The sequence below is a fragment of the Oryctolagus cuniculus genome, chromosome 7, assembly GCF_964237555.1.
Source record: "Oryctolagus cuniculus chromosome 7, mOryCun1.1, whole genome shotgun sequence".
NCBI lineage: Eukaryota > Metazoa > Chordata > Mammalia > Lagomorpha > Leporidae > Oryctolagus > Oryctolagus cuniculus.
Window position 1 is genome coordinate 129,090,799 of NC_091438.1, and position 23,577 is coordinate 129,114,375.

At 55.5% G+C, this 23,577-nt stretch overlaps 1 protein-coding gene across 2 annotated transcripts; it reads right to left on the bottom strand.

Moving 5' to 3' along the window:
- Positions 1-79: 79 nt before the first annotated feature.
- On the bottom strand, positions 80-20,331 carry IPO13 (importin 13). Of its 2 annotated transcripts, XM_002715158.5 has the most exons (20): positions 19,429-20,329; positions 16,973-17,709; positions 10,867-11,007; positions 10,612-10,753; positions 10,337-10,503; positions 10,022-10,142; positions 9,788-9,935; positions 9,159-9,340; positions 9,041-9,067; positions 8,803-8,937; positions 8,489-8,632; positions 7,143-7,223; positions 6,486-6,623; positions 6,225-6,321; positions 3,421-3,473; positions 1,212-1,278; positions 1,065-1,123; positions 834-923; positions 335-516; positions 80-247 (listed from the first exon to the last, which is right to left on the bottom strand). In XM_002715158.5, the coding sequence occupies exons 1-20, from the start codon at positions 19,510-19,512 to the stop codon at positions 151-153; spliced, it is 2,892 nt and encodes a 963-aa protein (XP_002715204.1). In that variant the 5' UTR covers positions 19,513-20,329; the 3' UTR covers positions 80-150. The 2 variants fall into 2 exon arrangements, 1 of the variants encoding a protein (XP_002715204.1); XR_011390741.1 differs by lacking the exon at positions 3,421-3,473 and having other exon boundaries at positions 19,429-20,331.
- Between the last annotated feature and the right edge of the window lie 3,246 nt (positions 20,332-23,577).

The window sequence follows — 23,577 nt, forward strand, 5'->3', positions numbered from 1 at the left end:
CCCGTCTTGCCCTCAGTCCTTCTGGGCCCAGGCTTCTCTTTACATGATGGCGGCAGCAGGAAGGAAGCAGAGGCAGCAGTGAGGGTCCACATTTACTCTTTGGGCATAGGGAGGGGTGAGGTGAAGAGGTGGGTGGGAAGGGGGCACCGCTCAGTAGTCAGCTGTGTAGTCTGTGCCATGCAGCCCCCGGCACAGCAGTGTGAACTCCTTCACCATCTCCTTCACTCGCCTCTTGTTCACTCGCTCGCTGAGGGAGGGAGGGAGAGGAGAGCAGGTGAGCACCGCCCACCGCCTCTTCCCCACCCACACCCAGGCCCACCCCAGCTCCGCTCACCGAAGGATCTGCTGGCTGAAGGTGTCCTTCTGTTCCGGGCTGAGGCGGGCAGAGGGAAAGCCAGGGGGCTGCAGTGCCTCCTTGATCCACATGCTCAGGAGGCTGAAGCAGTGCTTGTTCAGGGCAAACAGGATGTCGGCAAAGCAGTCCATGAGGCTGCGGGAGGCCTGGCCCCCGATGGCCTGAGGGAGAGGGGTTCTCAGCACACTGGGGCCTTGTCCCTTCCGCAGCAAGGAGGCCTAACCATGCCCCCGGGCCCTCCAGAATAGTTCCTGAGCCACACCGCACATCACAAGTGAGCGCTGCTTCTGGAGAGCCAGCTGATCCTCACAGCAGCCTTGATAACTGCCAGCCATTTAATTGAGGAAGAAACAGAGTCCAAGAGCTTAGGGACCTACAGGTTTACGATTCCCAGAAAGCCAGCTGCCCCAGCAGTAAGAGCCAACCCCTCTCCCCACCCCACCCTGCCCTGATCAAACATCCACCTGCCCCCGTTCACCTCCAGCACTGCTATGAGCAGCATACGGCCGTCCTCCTGCACCACTTTCCCCACGGATTCTACTTCCCCACACCGAGGCAGCAGCTCTGTCTGCAGAGGACAGAGAGACCCATCAGCCCCAGCTCCTTCCCGCCTCTCCCTGAGGACTGGACCTGCAAACGTCGACCGCTGAGTCCCGGGCAGGGCAGGCCACAGAGGTGGTGAGGAGTCAGGGGTCTGCTTGCAACTCACAAAGAAGCCACAGGAGGCCTTGACAGTAGGTGCCTCGGGAAACTTGAGGGCCAGCACAGCTGCAGGAGAGGAAGAGGCAGATCAGGTGGGGCCTAAGGATCCTCCGAGGGGAGCCCCAGGCCCACCTGTCCTCCCGGCCCCACTTACCACACTGGAACACAGCTTTGACATCCAATCGTTCACACAGGAACAAATCTGGCTTCCGCTTCAGAGCCTGCAGGAGGTGGAGCTGGTAAGCCCAGCCCCAGCCAGCTCCAAGGACCATCCCCCCCACTCACCTGCCACCCCAGCCCCCAACTCCACACCACAGGTAAAGGCCGCCAAAACCAGCCACCCCGCCAACTCTGGGGGACCCAGACCACCCCCAGAGTCCAGCTGGTCAAAGAGCAGCCCAAGGGATCTAGAGACAAGTATGTGTACCTGAATGCACAGGTGTGTGTGTGAGAGAGGTTGGAGATCGGGGAGCATAACGCAGAAAGTCTGGGCCCCAAGTCACTCCCTGAGCAAACACCTTCCTTCTCCCCCTCTATCAGGGCCAGACTTCCTGCAGGCTCCAGGTAGCCAGCACTGACTTCACTTTGATTCAAGAGGCAGCTAAGGCCCCTGGGTGTGTGGACAGGGCAGCAGGAAGGAGAAGTGGCAGCTGGACATGGAGATCTCGGCCCGACAGCCCTCCTCCTGTATTCTGCCTGCAGTCCTCAGGCACCCTCCAGCTCCTCTCAGGGAGAGGAAAAGCCGGACAGGAGCCCTGGAGCCCCGGCCCCACCTTTCCCCCAGGACATCCTGTGTCCAGGCTCCTCTCAGCCATACCCACCCCAGGAGCCAGGGCTACCACAGAGTGGAGGGTGTGGAGCGAACGGGGTGAAGGGGCAGGTGGCCTGGCCCAAGTGGTACCAGGACATGAGTGGCACATCCTCAGGTCACAGGAGATGCTCCGCACAGCTGCAGCAGCAGTCCTCGAACCCTGCTGCTCCCCAGCAACAGCCCAGCGCACACCCTCCAGCCCCTCGTATACCTTCTACCCTCCATGTTTACTCAGGTGCCAATACCCCGACATGCACCCCACCTGAAAGGCACCTCTAACACACACTTTCCCATGTTGACCACACACACTCGCCATGCACCCTAGCATCCTACATCCCCAAACTGTGTCAATACACCCACACCTTCAACCTACCCACAGTCCTCCAGTACATGGACACCCTTCCAACACACCCATCCAGAAATGCACACTCAAGGCACACCCTTGCAGCTGCCACACACACACACATACACACACACACACATCCATCCAGGCCTCATTCCTCATGCCTCCTGCCCCTCCCAACTAGACTCTAGGTTCGAGAGACCAAGGACCGTGCCTGCTTTAGCTCACCCTTACACCCTCAGCAGCACCTGGCCTAGTGCCAAGCATGGATGACACATTCAGAATATCTATGGAATGATTAAGCAAAGAAGCACTCCATTTACCCCAACTCACAGGGCCCCTCACCCCACCCCACAACCCACTGGGACTCCCTAACACACAGAACCCCACCACACTAACTCCACACACCCAGGAGCCCAACACATTTGTACTCTAGACATACCAATGCCACCACACACTCCTCATCCTCCCCCACAGCCCCACACACCCACACGTGTCAGCGAACACACTTAACACACTTACCCCAACACCCTACGCAACACGCACAGACTCACAGCAGCACCAGCTGATTTCTGCTCCTTTCCCAAACCAAACTCAAAACATACAAGAGGGTGCAACATGCTTAAACACATACCAATCGCAAACACATCCTAGCGTGGGCTCGCTGTAGAGTCTGCGCCCCTCCGCTCCACCCGGCTGCAGCACAACCTCCCCATGGCCCGACCCTGGGCTCTGCCTTGCACACTCATTGTCAGCCCCTCCTCTTGGAGCTGCTCCCAGCCTACTTCTCAGGAGCAGGCTGAGGGCACTGAGGCAGGCAGTTCCCGGCAGGAGCACGGGGACAGTGAACCCCAGGCCCTTCGACTCCAGCCCTACCCTGAGCTTCTTGGGCAAGTCAGCCACTCAGGAGCTGCTGGGCACAGTTAGCGCCCCCGTCCTTCCCCAGTGCCCCAGGCCAGCCCAGCTCCCTCCCTTCGGATCAGCCTCTCCCTGGTCTTTGTGGGAGACTCTGCTAGTTGAGGCAAAGGGGCTCTAAAGGAGGATGCTGGGTTGTCAACTTCCACGGAAACAGATGAAGAAACTCTATTCAACTGAACAGAAAAAAAAAACTTGTCAACAGAAAGCTAAAAATAGGCTTAAATTGAATTTCAACATAAGAGAAAGAGAAAGAGAGAGAACAGAACGTGAATGAATAAAACTAAAACACACCTGTGCCAGGAGTTGCATAAATGAATCAACAATATCAGGATGATCCCTGGGCCCTAAAATATAATAAAGATGGAACTTAAGAAAAAATTATACAAACAGCAACTCAACCTCATATAGTTATGTGGGACTGAGAGCCTGCAGGGAGACAGCGCGGGGCACATGAGCAGCAGGAAGCAAGATAAAGAAACAGAACATACAAAAACCATGAACTGGGAGAAGCCCAACAGAAAGAGACGGCAAAGTGAAGGACGGGCCTGCCCAGCTCCCCCAGGGTCCTGCCGCCTATTCCCCACCTACTCCTCAGGCTGGTCCCCCCGTGAGCCCGTGGTGCTCGAGCAATTCCGGACTCCATGTCGCTGAAGAAACACTTGCGGAGGCCTTGGACAGGCTGAGGTAGCCCTGCACTGCTCCCTAGCACGCAGCTCCCCAGCGCAGCCACTGAAGAGGAGGGCAGGGCTGATGGGCACAGTCCCTGGTACCTCCTTTTGAGGCTTGGCTAAGGGCCCTAGGATGACCAGGGCATCAGGGTTAGAGTAAACGTTCCTCTCACTTTAACGGGTTTACGGTTCTTGATCTAGTCAAGGAAAATAATCCATTGGGTCCATTTAAACCAGAGGACCTCTGCCTGGATACAGCAGTGCCCAGTGTGCTGTGGGCGTGGCTGGGGAAGTCACTGGCAGGCCCAGGGGAGAAAACAGCATCGTAAGGCCAAAAACAAGAGCCCCATCTAAGCAAAGCCCCTCCACAGACATGGACTCAGCAGAGAGCCAAGCTCAGGGCTGAGGACCAGCTCCCATCATCTGAGCATGCCAGGAGAGAGGGAAACCAGCCAATGTGTCACCCCATGGTACAGTGGGAAGGGTGCCTAGGACTGGGCTAGCACACAGATGCAGGAGCCATCCTATCCTGTCCGCCACCAAGCCCAACAAATGTGACGTTGGACGCTTCTGCCTCCAGTTCCGACGACTCCTGTGGCAAGAACAAGGTTTGCACCTGGAGCTGTCGCCCGGTTTTCCCACCCACGAGAGGATGCAAGGCAAAAATACCTGCCTGAGATACCACTAAGTAGCTGTGTGGTCCTGGGCAAGCCTCATATGCTCCATTTAGTAGTAGTTAGCAATCTCTTCCCTGGTTCCTTCTCCGAGCTACATGGAGTCGCCAATAATTCATACCGGAACCGAGTTACCTAAGTGCTGGGAAGTGAGGCTCGATGTGCCAGCCTCTACCCCCGACCCTGGGTCCTGCGGCAGATCAGCAGGTTCAGTGTTCAGCAGCGCCCCTGGCAGAGGTGGGCCAGATGGTCAGGGAGGAGGGCTCCTAGCACACGGAGCCTCACTCTCCTTTATCTAATGGTGTCTGGGGCCCGCTCTTCTCTGCAGAGGGGAGATTCAACGCTGCCTTTGAGGGGCTTAGGCTAGGCACAGAGACAGGCATGAAGGCCAACTGCTGTGTGTGTTCAGCGCTGCACTAGCAGTGTGAATGTGATGCGGTCTTCCTCACATCCAAGGTGTGAAGGAGTGAGCTCTCCCCTAGAGAAGCAAGGCACCAAGCGAACGGGACATGGGGCATTGGCAGGAGAGGAATTGGAGGTATGCCAGAGTGTGGTGGGTGGGAATGAGACAATAACTTGAGGGCAATGGGGAGCAATGACAGTGTCTTAAGCCAGGGAGGAAAAAAAGGCTTGTGTGTTATACACAACTTTACAGCTGCCGTGTGCAGAATGGGTGGGAGAGAAGGGCGGATGTCAGGCAGGATACTGAGGCAATCTGGGCAGTGGCCATGGAGGGCAGGGAGAGGTGGGCTGACTGAGGGACAGTCAGGGGGCATCACTGAGACTTGTCCCAGAGTGGCATGAGGAGTGGGGAGATGCACTTGAGGGCAAACACACCAGGCTGCCAGCTCAGGCTTCTCCCCAGATAGGATCCACCTGTGGCCCTGAGAAACCGGCCAGGATCATGGGTCCAGGTATGAGGAGAATACGAGCACACAGCACTCCAGGCTGGCTGAGGTTTCTGGGGGCCTCAGACCTGGGATAACAAAGCCCGGTAAGTCTTAGGAGGTGGTGGAGCAGCACTGTTTCGCTTCCAAGTCAGAAGCCCAAGTTAGACAGCAGGGGAGCCTAGAGTCCCTTCTCCCAGCTCTCAGGCAGACAGCCACAGTGACTAGGGAATGGGACCTCAACCAAAGTTAACTGACTTCTGGGATCACAACAAAACATTGGCCCAGAGAGGACTAAGCCTCGATGCAGGGAAAGGAAACAACATTCTGAATGCTTCATATGTTGGAACCCCCAAGCCAGGGACCCAGAAGGTACCATTTGAATACCTATAACAATCACATAAAGTATGTGACAGCTCCACTTCATAGATATGGAAATAAAGATCCGGCAAAGGTTAAGTGACTTGCCCAAGGTCACACAACTAGTTGGTGGTGATGAGCTTAGAATCTAGCTCTAGCTGACTTCAAAGCCCATGCTCTTTTCACTCTTCATTATTCCCTAGAGGAAAGGAGCCAGCCTAGTGCCCAAGTCCCTCAGAGCATCACCCCTACGTCTCCCACATGTCCAGCCTGGCCCTGAGCCCAGCAGGCTATTAGAAGACATCATTCACCCTCTTGTCCACTTCGACCCAGAGTGTCAACTCCTTATAAGGTGACAGCTGTGCTGTGTGTGATCCCAAGTTTCCCATCAAGTCCCATGTGCGACTCAGGGAACAGAGAACAGAGTGGGCAGCTTTGGCTCCCCAAATGGGGAAGCAGAGGCAGTGGCAGTGGCGGCAGCAGCAGAGACCCTCGTCAGGACCTACCTTGCTGGAAGAGAGTGAGTGTGACGGAGGTGACGAGCAGGAAGAGGGCCTCGATTGGGGGAAAGTGGGCAGGCTCATGAGCAAAGATGTGGACCAGCTACAACAGAGCAGGGAACACTGGTCAGCTGAGGCTCAGGCTCAACGGGACAGGTCCATATCCCTGGAATGCAGGTGTCAATCCCAGACCCCCACCCCCTCCAGGGTTAGATCTCTGACTTGGATGAAATCCAGAACACTGGCTGCCCCACCCAGGAAGCCCACCTGTCGAGTGAGGTCAAGAGCAGAGGCCTGGGGGATGGTGCTATACATCCGACCCAGCATCTCACACAGCTGTGGCACCATGGGAGCAAAGTCATCCAGCAGCGTCTTAACAGACTTCTCAAAGATAGCACACACCGCCTTGGGAAGAAAGGTCACCATCAGCCAAAGGTCAGGAGGTCTCAATCCACTGGAACATGATGGAAGTCCTGCACGGAGGAGGCCTAAGACAGAAGCCCTTATCTAGAAGCTTTGCCTAGCCCTGCAACTGATGGAAGGTGAGTAAGTCACACCCTCACCCTGTAGAGCAGGGGCAAAAAGGCCTTTCACACAGGGCTGTGACCGTCACTTACATCTTGCTGCTTACATATCCACTACTTCCTCTCATAGGGCAGTGACAGCAATAAAAGACAGGTCTCTGATGCTGAAACAGTGGCCTGGCTGTCACTCGGCCCTAATGTTACAGTCCCTTCGCAGAGCACTTGTGACACTGGGGAGTCCTCAAAGTCTTCCCAAAAGACTCCTTGTGTCTGCTGGGCAAAATTCAGCTTCTCTGTTTCCTCCAGGCCATCGCAAGCTGAAGTGAGGTGGCGACACCTTACTCGTGTTCCGCATCTCTGAGCAGTCACATGGGAGCTGAAAGCGAGGCCGAGGGCTTACCTCCACCACCTGGGCATCGTTCAACCACTTGCTCAGAACCTTCTGGATAAGCTGGAAGACCTGCTGCAGCACCACCACCACCTGAAGACACAGAGAGAAGTGAGGTGCCCCCGCCAGCCCTGACACCCACCTGAGCACTTGGTAATGGGGAGCAGACAAGGAGCTCAAACCCATTACCCTGACTACACAGTGAGCACTCAGTGCATGGACCGCCGGGGGAATGAAATGAATGAATGCAGGAGGAGAATGTCTGGAATTCCAGGGTTCATCTCAGAGGAAGCCTCAAACGGCGAAACGGGGTTCTTGTGAGTGCTCCCTAAGATTACGATGCCTTCCTCTTTCAGCTGTTCAAACGATCACACCCTATCCACTTCTGCCTCAGTAAAGCCCAGGCCATGGGCTGGCTCCTCATGGAGGGAGACGCTGCCTCATCCACACAGGTTGGGGCAGGGATACACAGATGTGGGCAGCTTATGAGGAGCAGGGAGCAGACGGAGCTCCTGGAGATGAGGGAAGGCAGGGTGACGACACTTGCAGAAGGGGCTCTGTAGGATGATGGTGGCCCAGGCTTGGTCTGGAGCCAAAGTGTACCTGAAATCAGGGTGGGGAGTTGAACGCAGAGGCCAGGGTGCCTGCAGCTTCCTTTTCTCTAGGAAAAACCCTGGAGAGGGTTCTGGAACAATGACCAAAGCAGTCCCTCATATTCCTACAGAACTTTAAAGTCTGCAGACTATTGTTACTTGAGACCAATCTGCTATCCAATACAGTTCTATGAGATGAGCAAGCCAGTACCCCAAAGTTCATAGTCTTGAAAGGGAAGCTGAGGCTTGCCCCAGATCAAACAGCTTGTAAGTGGTCACCCCAACCCCCTGTGCCTAAGCTTGTGTCACCACTCTGTGACAATCTTTGCAGGTATTTCCTGTAGTGAAACCCACCCGAAGGCAACAAATATACAGGGAGCTCATGCGCATTCTCAATGCCTGCAGGGGACAGTGGATGCTTACGTAGAAGCTCCTAAGAGTAGAAGATTGGACAGAGGCCCAAAATAACATCACTTAAGGGTTGAAGGATAATGTTGGTGTCTCTTACGGATCAGAAGGACCTCAGTGACATCACCCCAGTTGGGCCAGGGACAAGGACATCACCCACAGGGTTGAGAAAGACAATGACACTTCTACCTACAGAGCAGGGAGCAGTAAGGTCATCCACAGGTCAGAAGACCAAGTGCATCAGCCCCTGAGGCCTGGGGAGCAATGACAACACCACCCACAGAGGTGGGGAGTGACAAGGACATCCTCACAGGTGTGTGGGTGGGTGGGGGCAACAGCAACGACAATGTCACCCACGGGGTTGGGTCCCTGTGGCACTGGCAGCTTCCGGAGCTCAGAGCCTTCGTGATCATCCTCGTGATGACTGACATCCAGCGTGGTGAAGAGGTTGGAGAGGAGACCCAAGATGTGGACAATGGCCAGCTTGTTGGAAGGATTGGGCTAGGGGGAGAAGCAAAAACCAGGCTTCAGATCTCCCAGCCTCATCCTGGTCCCCAAACTGCTCAGCTCTGACCTGAGTAGTAGCTCGAATCCCAGCCCTCCGCAGCCACAGTCCACACAAAGGGAGGCCTCGCAGCTCAGCACTGTCCCTGGGCCCCAAGCTCACTCACCATCTCCTCTGCCAGCTTCTCCAGCTGCTGGATATACGGTGAGATAAGCGAGTGCAGGTTCTTAAGGATCTCCTCCACCTGCAGGGCCGACAGCAGGAAGCCCAGGGCCTGCATCAGCCACATGCATTGGCTCGTCTGTGGGGCACAAAAGGGATGGTCAGTCTGACCACGTCCTGCTGGGGGGGGTGGATAAGACGAGGACTAGGGGAAGGCAGGTGACAGGATTTGTGAGCCGCACCTTGTGGATCTGTTTCATCAGCACATCCTGGGTGGGGGGAAAAGAAGGAATGTGGTTCAGCACAGAGCAGAGGACGCCCGACACCCGGCTCCACCGCTCCACCGAGGGCCCCACATACCTGGGAGACGGCCACAATGTTGGCAGCATAGGGAGGCAGGTCATACTTGCACTCTCGGCAGATCTTCTTGAGGGTGGACACAGAAGAGACGGAGAGCTCAGGGTTGCCTAGGGCATGCAGTACAAGGGGCAGGACGCTGTTGATCATGACAGGGTGGTCGGCCAGCCACTCAGACAGAGCTCCTGGAGAAAGCAAGAGGGAAACTGTCAGGCAGGCCAGGGTGGCTTTGGACCATGCTCCCGAGCAGGCAGAGCTCCTGGCAGGCTCAAGTCGCAGTCCCGGCACTAAGCACTGCTCTCTCAGAGGTCTGGGCAGACAGTATGCAAGTGCAAGCTCAAACACAAGCCTTGCAGCTGAGCAGCAGAAAGGGGTTACTCTACAGAGGCCAAGGGCAGCTGTCCTACTGACCGTGAACTAGCCTCACTGGCTCAGCACACCACAGGAAGGACCCCTGGACTTGCCAGAACAGTCAGCTGGCTGCAACACGGACTAGGGGAGGTGGGAGGCGTGGGGGTTGGGAAGGAATGCGGGCGTGTGTCTCTTCCATCTTGGATAGGACCCAGCAGGCTGGGCTGGGGATGGCTGCTGTGGCTCTGGGAACTTGGCCGTGGGTGTGTGCCAGATCTCACCAATGGTGAACATGACGGTATCTGCCAGCTGCACATTGCTGATGCTGATCCGTGGGATGAGGCCAATGAGCCCGGGCACCACATCAGAATAGTTGACATCAATGGTCTCCGCGATGGATTGGAAGCCATAGAGCAGGGCTTCTGTGTGCTGCGGAAAGAGGGTACCACAGGCTTGGCTGAGGGGCAGGGTGCAACAGGTCAGGCAGGACTGAGGGAATCAGGCTTGGGAGGTACCTGCCAGGAGTAGGGCTCCTCTGAGCTGGTGAGCAAACGGCCTAGCTTGTCATAGAGGTTGCTGAGCAGCTCGGCCCCCAGCATCTCATAGACGTACATGAGCGTGTCTGAAATGTCCACCCTGGGAAGCAGAGCAAGGCCTTTTATACTGCCTGGGTCCTGCTCCTGAGCCCAGGACCCTCCCAGCCCAGCAAACACGCCCAGAGAACAGAGAAAAGAGCCCCAGAATTCAGTAACCTGGCCTCGGACCATTCCCTCACTGCCTGCGGCAGTTCGGAACTCCATTTGGAGCTAGGGTTGGCCTGCTGCCATCACCTGTAAATTCGGAACTGCTCCTTCTCATCTGAGGACCAGAATCCATACTCCTCGTCAGAAGGGAACTGGGCCTTGTGCAGAAGCACATCCACCAGCTGGAAGTAGACGGGCCGGTACACCTGCTGGTACACAGCTTGCTTCTCTGCCTCAAAGGACAGGATGTCATCCTGAGAGGGCCAGGGGAGAGAGTCAGCCACCTCACCAGCAGCCACAGAAGCCCCCGCTCCACCTTCCTCCACCTCGGGCCAGCCCCACCAGCAGTCATCCGGACACACCTGCAGTGTGTACCAGAAGGTGAGGGTCAGGGAGCTGGTGGTCTCATTGACAGGATAGTGGCCAGGGATGCCCGTGCAGAACATGATCATGTTGACAAGTGCCAGGAAGCTCTGCCAGTGCTCTACTTGGTCCAATAAAGCCCTGGGGAGGAGACAAAGAAAAGTCATCCCCCTCTCCCGGGGGGGGGGGGGGGTTCCATGACCCCACCTCTCAGAGGGCTCTCCTTTCCCACCCCGAGCTGCCCTACTGCCTACCGGGAGTGGTTCTCGCCAAGGGCCACAGCGATGCGACAGATGCCATGGGAGGTCTCCATGTCCCCATTCTGCACTGCCTGTCGCAGTTGTTCCTGAAGTCCCAGCACCAGTGGGATGAGCTTCAGGAGTGTGTTCACGTACCTAGAGGCATGACGTGGGGAGACCCATCAGAGCCGTCTGCCCACCCCACCCAGCTCTGAGAGAAAGGCACAACCTCCCTGTATTCCATCAAAGCCCCTTTCTGATATCAAATCCTAAGCTAAAGAGAGATCAGAGCTCTGAGATCTAGTAGCTCTGATGCTAATAATGTTGGGAAGAACCTTCTAGAACTCTGGGAGGAAATACAAAGGGGCTGCTTGAACTGTGTCCTCCAATTGGAACGAGTTGGTGGTGGAATGGGTGAAGACTTTCGGGGGGGTTGCGATGAGGTGATGCAGTCTGCATGTGGGAGTGACATGAATTTTGGGAAGCTAGAGGACTATCATGGGGAGAATTGTGTCCCTCCTGAAAAAGATACACTGAAATCCTAACCCTTTTCTTACCTCAAAATGCAATCTGATTTGGAAAAAGGGTCATACTGGAGTGGAGTAGCCCCTAATCCAATCCAGCCAGTCCTTCTAAGAAGACATCCATATGAAAACAGGGGCACACAGGGAGGATGCCATGTGAGGACAAATGCAGAGATTGGAGTTAGGCATCACCAAACCAAGGAATGCCAAAGATTGCCAGCAAATCACCAGAAACTAGGAAGAGGCAAGGAAGGATTCAGAGGGGACATGGACCTGCTCACACCTTGATTCCAGACTTCTCGCTTGCACAATTGTGAGACGATACATTTCTGTTGTTTAGAGTCACCCAGTGTGTGGTACTATTACAGCAGCCCAAGAAATAAATACAGTCAGTGATGGAGAGAAAAAGGGTGGGAGAAACGGGGGTCATCCCAGGCTCAGGTTAATGACTTTAGCAGGGAGGCCAGAGTCATGGTATAGCAGGTAAAGCTGCTGCCTGCAATGCCAGCATCCCACATGGGTGCCAGTTCATGTGCCAGCTGCTCCACCTCCTATCTAGCACCCTGCTTATAGCCTGGGAAAAGCAGGAGAAGATGACCCAAGTACTTGGGCCCCTGCTACCCATGTGGGAGACCCGAAAGAAGCTCCTGGCTCTTGGCTTCAGGTTGGCCCAGCCCTGGCCTTTGGAGTCATCTGGAAAGAGAACCAGCGAATGGAAGATCTCTGTCTCTCCCTCTCTCTGTGTAACTGATTTCAAATAAAGAAATAAAGAAACCTTGAAGAAAAAAAAAAACTTTAGCAGGTGGCAACAGCTCATGTATGAATCCCCACCATCCACTCCACCCTGTACCACCAGCATGCAGCTCCCATGCAGTCTGAGGGGCAGCAGGAAAACAGAGCAGTAGTTGATGAATTCTGAGACAAAAGAGGCAAAATGGAGAGGACTTGATGACCGGCTGGATATAAGGATGGGGACGGGTCAAGGACAACTCTCCACCTAGACAGGTGGTGTGGGGCTACTTAGCTCTGGAGGAGTGGGTCGAGGGGAGTCATACACCGTTCATGGGAGGCAGAAAGTTCAATGTCAGGTTTGCTGACTCAGAGGCACTTAGTGGGCTATCTAGGTGGGACTATATAGAAAGAACTAGAAATAAAACTCTGAAGCCCAGTGAAGTTAGAGCATGAGACACGGATTTGAGTGTCATTAGCTAATAGTTGGTAACTGAAGCTATGGGAGTCTTTGCAAATTGCCCAGGGAGGGAGTGCTGCAGGAGAGAAAAGCAAAGGGCTCAGGTGAGAGCCCTAAGAGGAGGAGACGCAGCCCAGGGTACAAAAGAGATGGAGAGAAGACGTCACAATGCTGCCTCCCTCCCCAGCAGCCCGCTCCGGAGATCAGACTAAGCAGTGGAAGTGGAGATATTTGGGACCCTCCTGCTGTTAATCAGTGTTAATCAGCCTGCAGAGGGAGGGGGCACCGAGGAGCAAGGAATTCCAGCCAGACTTGTCCCAGGCAGATGACCAGGCAGTAGCCTCGTAACCTTAGTGGGAGGATGAGAAGAACAAAGGGAGGCAAGTGGCCAAGAGATGTTAGCCTCCTCCACATGCCCATTCTGGGAGGGACAGTCACCCATACTAGGAGATCCCTAGCCCAGAGACGGCCCCAGAAGGTGCCGCCTGGAGACAGCTGGGATAGTTTCAGTCCCATGACCCTGACACAGGCTGCACGGCCAGACAATGGGCACCTTCAGGCCAGACCCTGGCACAGAGCACGGGTAGGGGCAGGGCCAAGGCTATGGCCTGCAAGCTGCCCAGCAGTTGAAGTGGAAACAGGAGGTGGTGCCCTACCCCCATGGCATCCCACTGTACTCCAAGACTCCCTCTACCTCCCAAAGTTCATGCAGGCAGTAGGTACTCAGTGAAGATTCTTCGTTTGTCTCACCTGAGCCTGGTAACAGGTTAAATCAAGGACAGCATAGCCCAGAGGGCTCAGAGTATTACTCAAGGTCAAACAGCAACTTCCAGGCTCCAGGTTGAGATGACCCCCTCAGCTGTTACAAGTCTACTTCTCTTTCAGGGGCCACCAGAGTTCTCCCCAAAGGATCTATGCAAATCAGCCTATATCTCTGATCCTATCAGTCTGACTAATTCCCCTTCTCTCCGCCCCCAGGTCCCAGTAAAAAGCTTTTCCAGGATTAAAAACATTTAACTGTGTGTGTGTGTGTGTCTGTGTTTCCAAAGGAGACAGCCAGGAAGCAGCAGCAGTTGTGCAAAAGCAGAATAAGGGTGACCTGGGTACAAGTTCAGCCAAGGGGCGGGCTGATGTCAGGACACCTGGGGAAGGCGGTGCCTGGATGATCCAGGAATGAAAAACACCGAAGGTGATTTCTAAGTCAAAGCTATGAAACTAGACTGGACAGAGCAAGGCCCAAGCTCACCCACGGGTTGGGGTCGGGGCGGGGGCGCGGGGAGACTCTTTCATAGATTTCCCACCACCTGGGCAGCTATGCAACCAGGGAACAAACCTGAGGACCCAGAGGTTTTTAGGTTTGGGGGAGGGAGACAGGGAGGCGACTTTAGGACCATGGCTGAGACTGAGTTCAAGAGGCCCGGCTCCAATTGGTCAGCTCCAGCGGCAGGGCTGTTGGGACTCCTTGGCTGCCGCTCACACTGAGCTTAGCCCAGACCTGCAATTAGAGCTCCGGGAGCAGAGCTGAGAAAATGGGGAGAGTTGCTAAGCAACCAAGGGGCTGCAGCCAATGGGCGCCTAGGAGGCTGTGGGTTCCCTCCTGGCTCCTTGCTCACTCATTCGTTCAGAGGAGAAGGAGCATCAATTACCTGGCAAAGCCCCTGAGACTGGCTGGGCAGGTAAACTTGGTTGTATCCAAGGACATCCCACATCATCCATGCGCTTGCCCTAAGTTTCCCTGAGCCACCACACGTCTGAGCCCACTCAGCGCTTGAGCTTCAGGCTGCCAGGAGAGGCCTTGACCTGGGACTTGGCATCCACCTTAAGCTAGAAAACCTGGGAAGCCGGGGGGTAGGAATACTGTCCGCCACCACAATCACAATACCAAATACCAGCAGCTGCCACTTACGAAGTATACAGCGGGCAGGCTAAACCCAAGTCTTACACCAAATATCCTTGTTTTTGTTAAAACCAACCCCAATGTTCTAACCTGAAGTTTTACAAGGCAGCAGCTGTGCACGTTATCTCTGTGTGTGTATCACACACATATACATTTGTATGTGGGTATATACGCACGTACAAGGAAACTAATCCCCTGTCAGCTTTAGCCACATATCAGTTAGGTCCACTGTCCATTGCATGATTCATCTACTCCTGATAACCCATTCTAAAAGTTTCTCTTTTTTTTTTTTTTTTTAAAGTTACCATTAAACCGATCGCTTACAATACGAAGGTAGAACACACACACACACACACAGAGTCCCACACAACCTTCAGCTTACAACATGTCACACGTGAGTGGACCATCTGGGACTCAAACTCAGAGCTGACCATGCCGAGGCGTGGGCCATTCATTAACCACTCCTCCTTTCGGTCCCTTTCAGTGATTTTTGCCTGCAACTCTGCCGAAGTTTCCCTAGGTCCTACCTCTGAAACATCAGTGTCAGGCCTCCAGTCTTGCCCTTTCCAGTTCAACTCATACCAACAAATCACAGCAGGCCATTTTCTCTGCTTAAAACCCTTTAAGATCTTTCATATCACCCTCAGGATGAAGACCAAAGTTTTAAGCTTGGCCAACAAAGTACAGTATGATTTGGGTCTGGACCTCCTGCAACTCTGGCCCTTAATGCCTGCAGCCCGGTCACACCCAGTGATTTACAAATCACCACACTCACTGGGCTCTTTAGTTTGCTTGGACTATTTGTCATTTCCATCTGGCTAACTCTCAACACAGCCTTCCAAGCAGTTTGGCTGTCACTTCCTCTGGGAAGCCTTTCACAACCCTCAGACTGGGTTAAGTGCCCACTCTGGGCACTTAGAGCCCCTTGCTTTCCGGATCAGAGAATTCAACATGCTGCCTGCACTTGCCCATCATGGTCCCTAGACTGAGTTCCTGACACGCCCAAGTTAGAGCATTCATCTCTGTGCTCCCAGCACCTCAGCCCTGGGCTTGATACGTCAGGTGCTCAGCTAATGCTTGCCCAACAAACACTGCACCACACTCACCTTCTCATAGGCCTTGAATGGACCACAGTCTGCCCACCCCAGGTCTTTGCTTCTGTTGGGTTTCCGAAGCCTGAAACAGTCCCTCTCCTTCCTCCCCCAACACCTCCCCATTTGGGTACCTTCTACTTTTCATCCTTTCAAAAAATACTGAATGCTACCATGTGCCAGGAACAACGTAACAGAATAAAATGAGAGTCCCTGTCTTCACAGAGTTGGGAGGCTGATGAGAAGATAATCATTAATTTATAATGAAATCATGTTATGGGCTAAGGGAAAACACTGAGAGCTCGGAAATAATGTAACAGAGAGGGCCAAACCTAGCCTTAAAAAGCACTGAGGGCCGGCGCCGTGGCTCAATAGGCTAATCCTCCACCTTGCGGCGCCGGCACACCGGGTTCTAGTCCCGGTCGGGGCGCCAGATTCTGTCCTGGTTGCCCCTCTTCCAGGCCAGCTCTCTGCTATGGCCAGGGAGTGCAGTGGAGGATGGCCCAGGTGCTTGGGCCCTGCACCCCATGGGAGACCAGGAAAAGCACCTGGATCCTGGCTCCTGCCATCGGATCAGCGCAGTGCGCCGGCTGCAGCGGCGGCCATTGGAGGGTGAACCAACGGCAAAGGAAGACCTTTCTCTCTCTGTCTCTCTCTCACTGTCCACTCTGCCTGTCAAAAAAAAAAAAAAAAAAAAAAAAAAAAAAAAAAAAAGCACTGAGGACTTCCCTACAGAAGTCAAGTTCAGGCTGAGGCAGGGGAATGTGTCAAGTACCTGGGATGTATCAGAGGCCGGAAGGAGCACAGGACGTTCAAGGAACTGAAAACCTTGTAAGGGTGTAGGCAGCAAGGAGAGTGGTAGGAGAGGAGGCTGGCAAAGCCAAACCGCGCAGCACCTTCCCGCTTCTCATTAAGGATTCTGAATTCTATCCTAGAAGCAATGAGAAGCCACTGAAGTGCTCTGACCAAAAAGGAGAAAGTTTAAGTCTCATTTGCAAAAGATCCCTTTGGCTACGGAGGCAATGAAGGGTACAAGAGTGAACACCAGGAGGCTGGGGAGAAAGATCTGCAGTAATTTGGGGAGAGAGATGATGACAGCTTGGACTAGGGTGGTACCAGTGGAAATGGAATAGATGTGCAATATGGTTAGAAGCAGAACAGCCAGGACTTGGTGACTGGCTGGGAGAACGAGAAGAGCTAAACGCTGTGACTGAATAATTCACTGGGTTACTTGCTTAACGTTTGCCTCACTCTCTGAACCACGAGGTCAGGGGCCATGTCTTGGTTGGTTCCTTGCTGTACCTCCAGCATAAGAACCAGGCATGCAGTACGCACTCAATCTCTACTGAACACACAGGTGGGTGTGCAGCTAGCTGGCCAGGCAGGCTGCTCCTCTCTGGGCAGGCGGGGGCCAGCTCACCTCTGGGCATCAGGCTGTGAGATGGCATTGACAATGGCCTCCACGCTGCTGTCGAAGAGCTCAGAGTCCTGCAGAGCAGCGAAGGCGGCCTGAATGAGCGCCTCGCAGTCCTGCAGCGGCACCTCCAGCTGCACCCAACTGGAGAAGCACTTGAGCACCTTCTGACGCACACAGCTGGGCGAGCTGGGCTGCTGGAGCAGCTGCTCCAGCAGTGGGAAGACGGCCCCACACTCCACAGCCAGGCTGGCCCGCACCAGGCCTTTGCGGTACTGGGGCAGGCGGCTGGTCTGGAACTCCTCAGGCAGCACTGTCAGCAGCTCCAGCAGGGCCAGGCAGCGGCCCTGGCCATCCACCGGTGAGTCCTCGGCCTGAAAGAGCCGTACCATATCCGCCACAGCACATGGCCAAGCGTCAGGCATCATACTGAGAGCCAGCGAGGCCAGTGCCACGCACAGCCGAGTCAGCACAATCTTGGAGCCGCTGGCAAAGCGGGTGATCTGGGTGAAGAGCTGTGCCTTGAGGCTTTCATACTGGTCAGTGGGGATGTCACTCCAGTAGCGAGAGATCTTGATGTGCAGGGCGCTGGCGCCAAAGTACTGGATCTCAGGCACCTTGTCGGGCTGCAGTAATTGCCAGCTGAAGTGCCAGGCCTGTGGGGAGACCTGGGCCTGCATCAGCCACTTCTGAGCCAGGTTCTTGTTCTCAATGTTGGGGTCATAGTAGAGCTGGTGCAGCGCCTGCAAGACAGCACAGGACTGAGCAGCTGCTGGCCGCTGGGGATCCCGCCAGGGCCCAGAGCAGAGCGACTCGGTCCTGCAAGACCTGCAAGACGGCACCCCCTATCTGATGGGAGTGGGGGGTGGGGGCGGGGGGCTCAGCAGGAAGGCTCTTGCAAAGTTGCCTGAGGTACCACTGGCATCTTGAGTGCCTCAACCTTGCCCTGCTCTACCCTATCCTCTTAAGAGTAAAACCACTATGGGTTCCGGGACAGGGAGGCAGAGAGAGAGGAGCGGAGCTCTCTAGTGGGAGGCACCTGAGGGCAAGGCCCAGGGGGAAGGAATGGCTCCCTAAGGATGAAGCGCAGCTGAGAAGAACAGGAAACAGCCTGAGGGGCCCTGACCCTTACAGACACAGCTGCTCCAGTCAACTCCTACAGCTCCATTCATCCCCCCGGGATATCACTAGGTCACTCCAGATGCAGGCACCAGGGCCAGTGTGAAACCTGAGGAGGACTGAGACTTCTGCCAGGAGCCCTCAGGCAGAGACAGCCTAGAGGGGGAGGGGGAGAGAGCACCCTCAGAGAGCACACGCAAAGGTCCCATAAGGTCTAGTAAAGAGCCGCTTGGGCCACAGCCGCAGTCCTAGCAAATGCCTGGTCCGGAGCTCTCAACTAGCAGAACCTCCGGGGTCCCAACTCCAGTGGGAGTTCACGCAGTGGGAAAACAGTGGCGTATCTCCCTGGTAGCACACAGAACAGTGCCAATACAGCCCAGCCCCAAGGAGTGGGTGAGTGAGGCCAGGATCCTGTCCCACAAGCTGGCTCCATCCAAGTAGGCTGAACCCCATTTGTACCCCCTGACAGCCAGCTCTGGCTACTGTCCCTTGTTCGGTCCCTCAGGGATGCAGAGGCGGAAGGGAAGCCATCCTCACTGCTTGTTATGGCAAACAGGGCTCAAGAGTAACAAGTGAACCTTTGCGACCATCCCCTGCTTTCCGGCAAGGTAGCCCATGTCCCTGTTCACCCCAGGGGCCATGCATTCTTGCATTCCAGGCTTCTGGGAGCCCAATGCTGAAGACAATCAGAGAAGCAGCTCAGAAAACAGGGACTGGGCAGGGGCCAGCCAGGGAGGGCTAGGGCAGGGCGTGATGTGAACAGGTGAGTAATGGAGGGCCTTGTAAGGTTCCCAGCAGGGCCAGGCCCCTTGACACAGCACAAAACAAAGAGGGGTACGCCCCACTGCTGCCTGCCCAGGCCCAGCACCTGTGCGGTAAAGAAAAGACCCTGCACCCAAGAAAAGTGAGAACGTAACCCAGGCTGTTTGGGCTCCAGATTATCTTCTGAGCCCCTGACTCGACACAGGTGTAGGATAACTCAGCATCAGTGTGGTTTCCAGGGACCAAGCTGCAGGTCTCCTTGGTTTCTTACTGCACCGCTCATGCATTTCCCACAGAGCTGGAGAAGAGCCAGTCTGGCTGAAGTCTGAGCCACCAGCACCGAGGGGGTACATCCCCAAACCCCGTATCTGTCCACAGAGGACCCAGGTCTAAGGAAAGCCAAAAATAGCCCACGAGGGCACTGCAACACTGCTGTCCTGCTGGCCGGAGACACGCAAGCGCCAGGTGCTCCAGGGGCACCATCCCAGCAGGCACCCGGCCCAGGCCTGAGCTCCGGCCTCAGTGTCAGTCCCCAGAACTTCTGCTCTGTCACTCGAGTACCCACCCCAAAGCCCTCGTACCTTCTCCACGTTCTCCACAGTGAAGTCCAAGGCTGGTGCTGCTCCAGCCCCTGCAGCTCCCGGCTGCTCCTCCCGCCGCTCCATCTTGGCTCCCTCCCCAGCAGGGAGGTGGACCCTGATCTGTCTCCTGCCCCAGCCCCTTGGCTGCTGGCCCCCTGCTAGACCCCGGCTTGTGTGTCCAGGGAGCTGCGGGGTGACGGGGGACCCAGGGCGGGCATGGCTGCCGAGGCCTCCCCACCTCCTTCGGGGTGGGGGGCTTGCCAGGGACCCAAAAGGGGGACTCTTGGGAGGAAACCCAGGGACGGTGACCCTGAGGAGGGAGCCGTAAGTGAGGGGCACTCAGGCCGGGGTCCTAGTGGTAGGTCAAGGTTCTGTCCCCAGAATCTGTGAGGAGGGAGGCCTGTGGGGAAAACCGAGTGCCGAGCCCGTGCGGGGTCACAGGGTCGACGGCCTGTACCCACAACACCCTCGTCTGTGCGAGCCCTTTGGCGCCGTGAGGAGGTCACCGGGCTGGGGGGCACGGGGGAAAGAGAGCCCTTCGCGGGTTACAGAGGCGTCCAACGAAGCGCGAGGGTGTAGCTTCGCGAGTCAGGGGCGAAGAGTCCGTGGAGTTGGGAGGCTGTGGCAGGTCCTCTCCATTCGGCCTGGCCCGCGCTCTGCTCACCGCCCCGCTCCGGCCCCGCTACCACGGCTACTGCCGCTGCCTCCGCCCCAGTGACTGACAGATGAGCCGGCCCGGCTGGGACGGGGCGGGGACCTCAGCAAGGCGTGGGCTGCCCCGAGCGCCTGTCGCCGGCACCGCCAACTCAGGCCCCCACCCCTGTCTGTTCTGGCCCGGCACGACCCGGCACTGCCCGGCACGGCCCAGCGGAACTGCGCGGAAACTCATTCCGGGTCCTTGGCCCTGTCCTCGCGCCAGCCCGCGCGCCCCCGAGCAGGCGACGGCGTGGTACGGCGCGCCGCCCGAGGCCCCCACGGAGCCGAGGCCCCGCCGCTACGCACCCTGGGAAATGTAGTTCGTGCTGAGCCCAGCCGGAAGGCGGCACCTCGCGGAGGAGGCCGGGGGCACATGGGTTGGGGCCTGAGAAGGCGTAAGCACCCCCCAGAGAAAAGCGGGGCTACACGCCGGAGGAATATAAAAGGACGGCTCAGGAACACCCAATACCACATACCATGGACAGTACTCGAGGAATTTCCTGAGGTTTTTGGAAGCAACTTCCCCCGATGTGTGCTTTGAATAAGACTAGCTCCCGTTTAAACCCAGGAGCAGTGCTTTGCATGCCTTGGGTTCCGTTAGGTTGGGGAAGTTGAGCTTATCTTGCCCCTGGACACACAGCTGTGGTGGCAGAGCCTGGCCCGGCAGTCCCTGCCTCTCACTCCCCCAGCTGTCCTCCAGTGAACTCCTGGCAGCCACCCCCGCAGGGATGGGAGGAAAAAGCAGAAGGGCTGGGGCGGGCGCTGTAGCTTAGTAGGTTAAGCATCTGCCTGCTGTGCCGACATCCCATATGAGCACTGGTTCGAGTCCTGGCTGCTCCACTTCCGATCCAGCTCTCTGCTGTGGCCTGGGAAAGCAGTAGAAGATGGCCCGAGTGCTTGGGCCCCTCACCAGCGTGGGAGAACCAGATGCCATTTGGGGAGTGAACCAGCTAATGGAAGACCTCTCTCTGCCTTTCAAACAAATAAATATAGCAAAAGGCCTACTGTACTTGAGTTCCAATGGAAGAGGTGGTGATGGCTGAGAAAGTTGATGAAGGCCTGAGGAAAGGGAGCCTCACTTAGATGCTAAGCAAAAGTACAGTGGAACTCCAGTCATTCAGCACATCTTCAATAAGAAAGTGCTGAAAAGGGGCCGGTGCTGCCTGTGAGGCTGGCATCCCGTTTGGGCGCCGGTTCCAGGCCTGGACGCTCCACTTACCCAGTCCAGCTCCCTGCTGCCTGGGAAAGCAGCAGAAGATGGCCCAAGTACTCACATGGGACCGGGATGAAGCTCCTGGCTTCAGCCTGGCCCAGGCCTGGCTGTTGTGTCCATTTGGGGAGTGAACCAGAGGTTGGGAGCTCTCTCTCTCTCTCTCTAACTCTGCCTTTCAAATAAATAAATAAGAACAGCTGGTAACCTATGTTCCATATAAGGGGAGATTTTAGGAGTGGGTGATGCTGAACCCCTACCCCTAGACCATGTAGGCTTCATTGGGCCCCATATCTTTTCCTTGGCTGCTCCTTGGTACACGTCAACTCATTAAGTTAAGGGAGTGATACAGGGTAAAGCCAGAGCTCTCAATGTTTGCCTCTACTCTGAGAGCTTTGCAGGAATGCACAGTCCCCTGATCCAACAAAGTAATACCCAAACCACACTTAGACCCAGACAGACTGGAGCCCACCTTTGCCATCCCAAAGGAAACCTGCTGCCCCTATCACTGACCAACTGCAGGCCCACACAGGAGCCGATCATGCACTTGGAAACCTAACATTGAACTAGAGGATTCACTGCCTTTCATCTCGGAGAGTCCAGGAATTAAGTGCTAGCTACCTGGCTCCTTGGTCTGCATGTTGCAATAAACACTTGCTTTTCTCCATCACCCTGGTGTTGCTGATTAACTTGCTGTATGCCAAATGAGCAGACCCAATTTTGGGGTTCTACAGCAAGTCCTCCAACCATTTTTGGGGTGTTCTATGACGTGGGGAAGGGAGAGAAGATGGGTTGTAGAGATGAGGTTGGAAGACAAGTTGGGGACAATGGACTATTATAAGAGTTTGGACTTTACCTTAAGTGTAATATGACACTATGGTGAGGTTCCCAGTGGATAGCATTTGCCTTTTTTTAAAAATCTGTGTGCAATATGGAGGAATGAAGTGGCTGGAGACATTTGGAAGAGGAAAAAGGAAGTCAAAATAAAGTGGCTGATTCCCAGGCCTGTGCCTAAGGTGTGAAATATCCCGGGGCCAGTGCTGTGGTGCAGCAGGTTAAAGCCCCGCCTTGCAGTGCCGGCATCCCATATGGGCACTGGTTCGAATCCTTGCTGCTCCACTTCCAATCCAGCTCCCTGCTGGTGCACCTGGGAAAACAGCAGAGGATGAACCAAGTGCTCGGACCCCTGCACCCACGTGGGAGGCCCAGAGGAAGCTCCCGGCTCCTGGCTTCAGATCAACTCGGCTCTGGCCACTTTGGGGAGTGAACCAGCAAATGGAAGGCCTCTCTCTCTACCTCTCTCTTAACTCTGTCTTTCAAATGGATAAAATAAATCTCAAAAAGAAATTTAAAAAAGGAGTATCCTGGGCTTGGTGTTGGCGGAAGGGGTGGGGGGTGGGGCTTAAGAGCACACATTTTGGACCTAAGGCCTGGCTTCAGAGCCTGTGGATGCCTCTTTCCAGCTGTGAAACTGGGGCATCTTTTGAAGCCCTCTTTTCCAAAAGAGAACAGTGAAGGACAGACCGAGGTGACACGTGGAGGGCGCTTGGCCCAGGGCTATGCTTGATCAGTGTGAGTGTTCTTCCTGCTTCCACTCCAGGGCTGCTTCTCATCCCTGTGGGCTCCCTTAGCAGAGAAAGAAACCAAACCTCACCAACAAACAAAGCTTCCCAAACAGTACCAGGGACAGATGGACTGACATGGGCCAAGGGAGGGTCAGGGGCATTTCGGGGGGGGGGGGCAAACCAAAGGGGCTTTCCAGAAGATGTGAATGGCAGTGTAGGATGTCTTAGAACCAGTGACCAGTTACAGAAGGGCTCCTCTCTGAACCACAAGCCTAGGACAGACAGGGACACAACCTGTGTTAACCCTGGGAGGGACCTGCAGACACAGGAGAAAATACCTAAAGCCCACGAGAATGGGGAAGGACTTTCTGGTGGTGACCTGGAACCACTATCACCAATGTATATCCACGTCAAATCAAGTGATCAGGGCCAGTGCTGTGGTATAACAGATAAAGCCACTGCCTGCGGTGCTGGCATCCCATATGGGTGCCAGTTCGAGTCCTGGCTGCTCCACTTCCAATCCAGCTCTCTGCTATGGCCTGGGAAAGCAGTGGAAGATGGCCTAAGTCCTTGGGCCCCTGCACTCACATGGGAGACCTGGAAGAAGCTCCTGGCTCCTGGCTTCGGATGGGTGCAACTCCAACTGTTGTGGCCATCTGGGGAGTGAACCAGCGGATG

Coding starts and splice junctions, on each gene's coding strand:
- IPO13 (XM_002715158.5), bottom strand. CDS start 19,512: ATGGAGCGGCGGGAGGAGCAGCCGGGAGCTGCAGGGGCTGGAGCAGCA. Junction 11,008..16,972: donor TCACAGCCTGATGCCCAGAG/GTGAGCTGGCCC, acceptor TCATGCCTCTAG/GTACGTGAACACACTCCTGA. Junction 7,224..8,488: donor TGCCACAGGGACCCAACCCC/GTGGGTGACATT, acceptor CTGTGTCTTCAG/GTGGTGGTGGTGCTGCAGCA.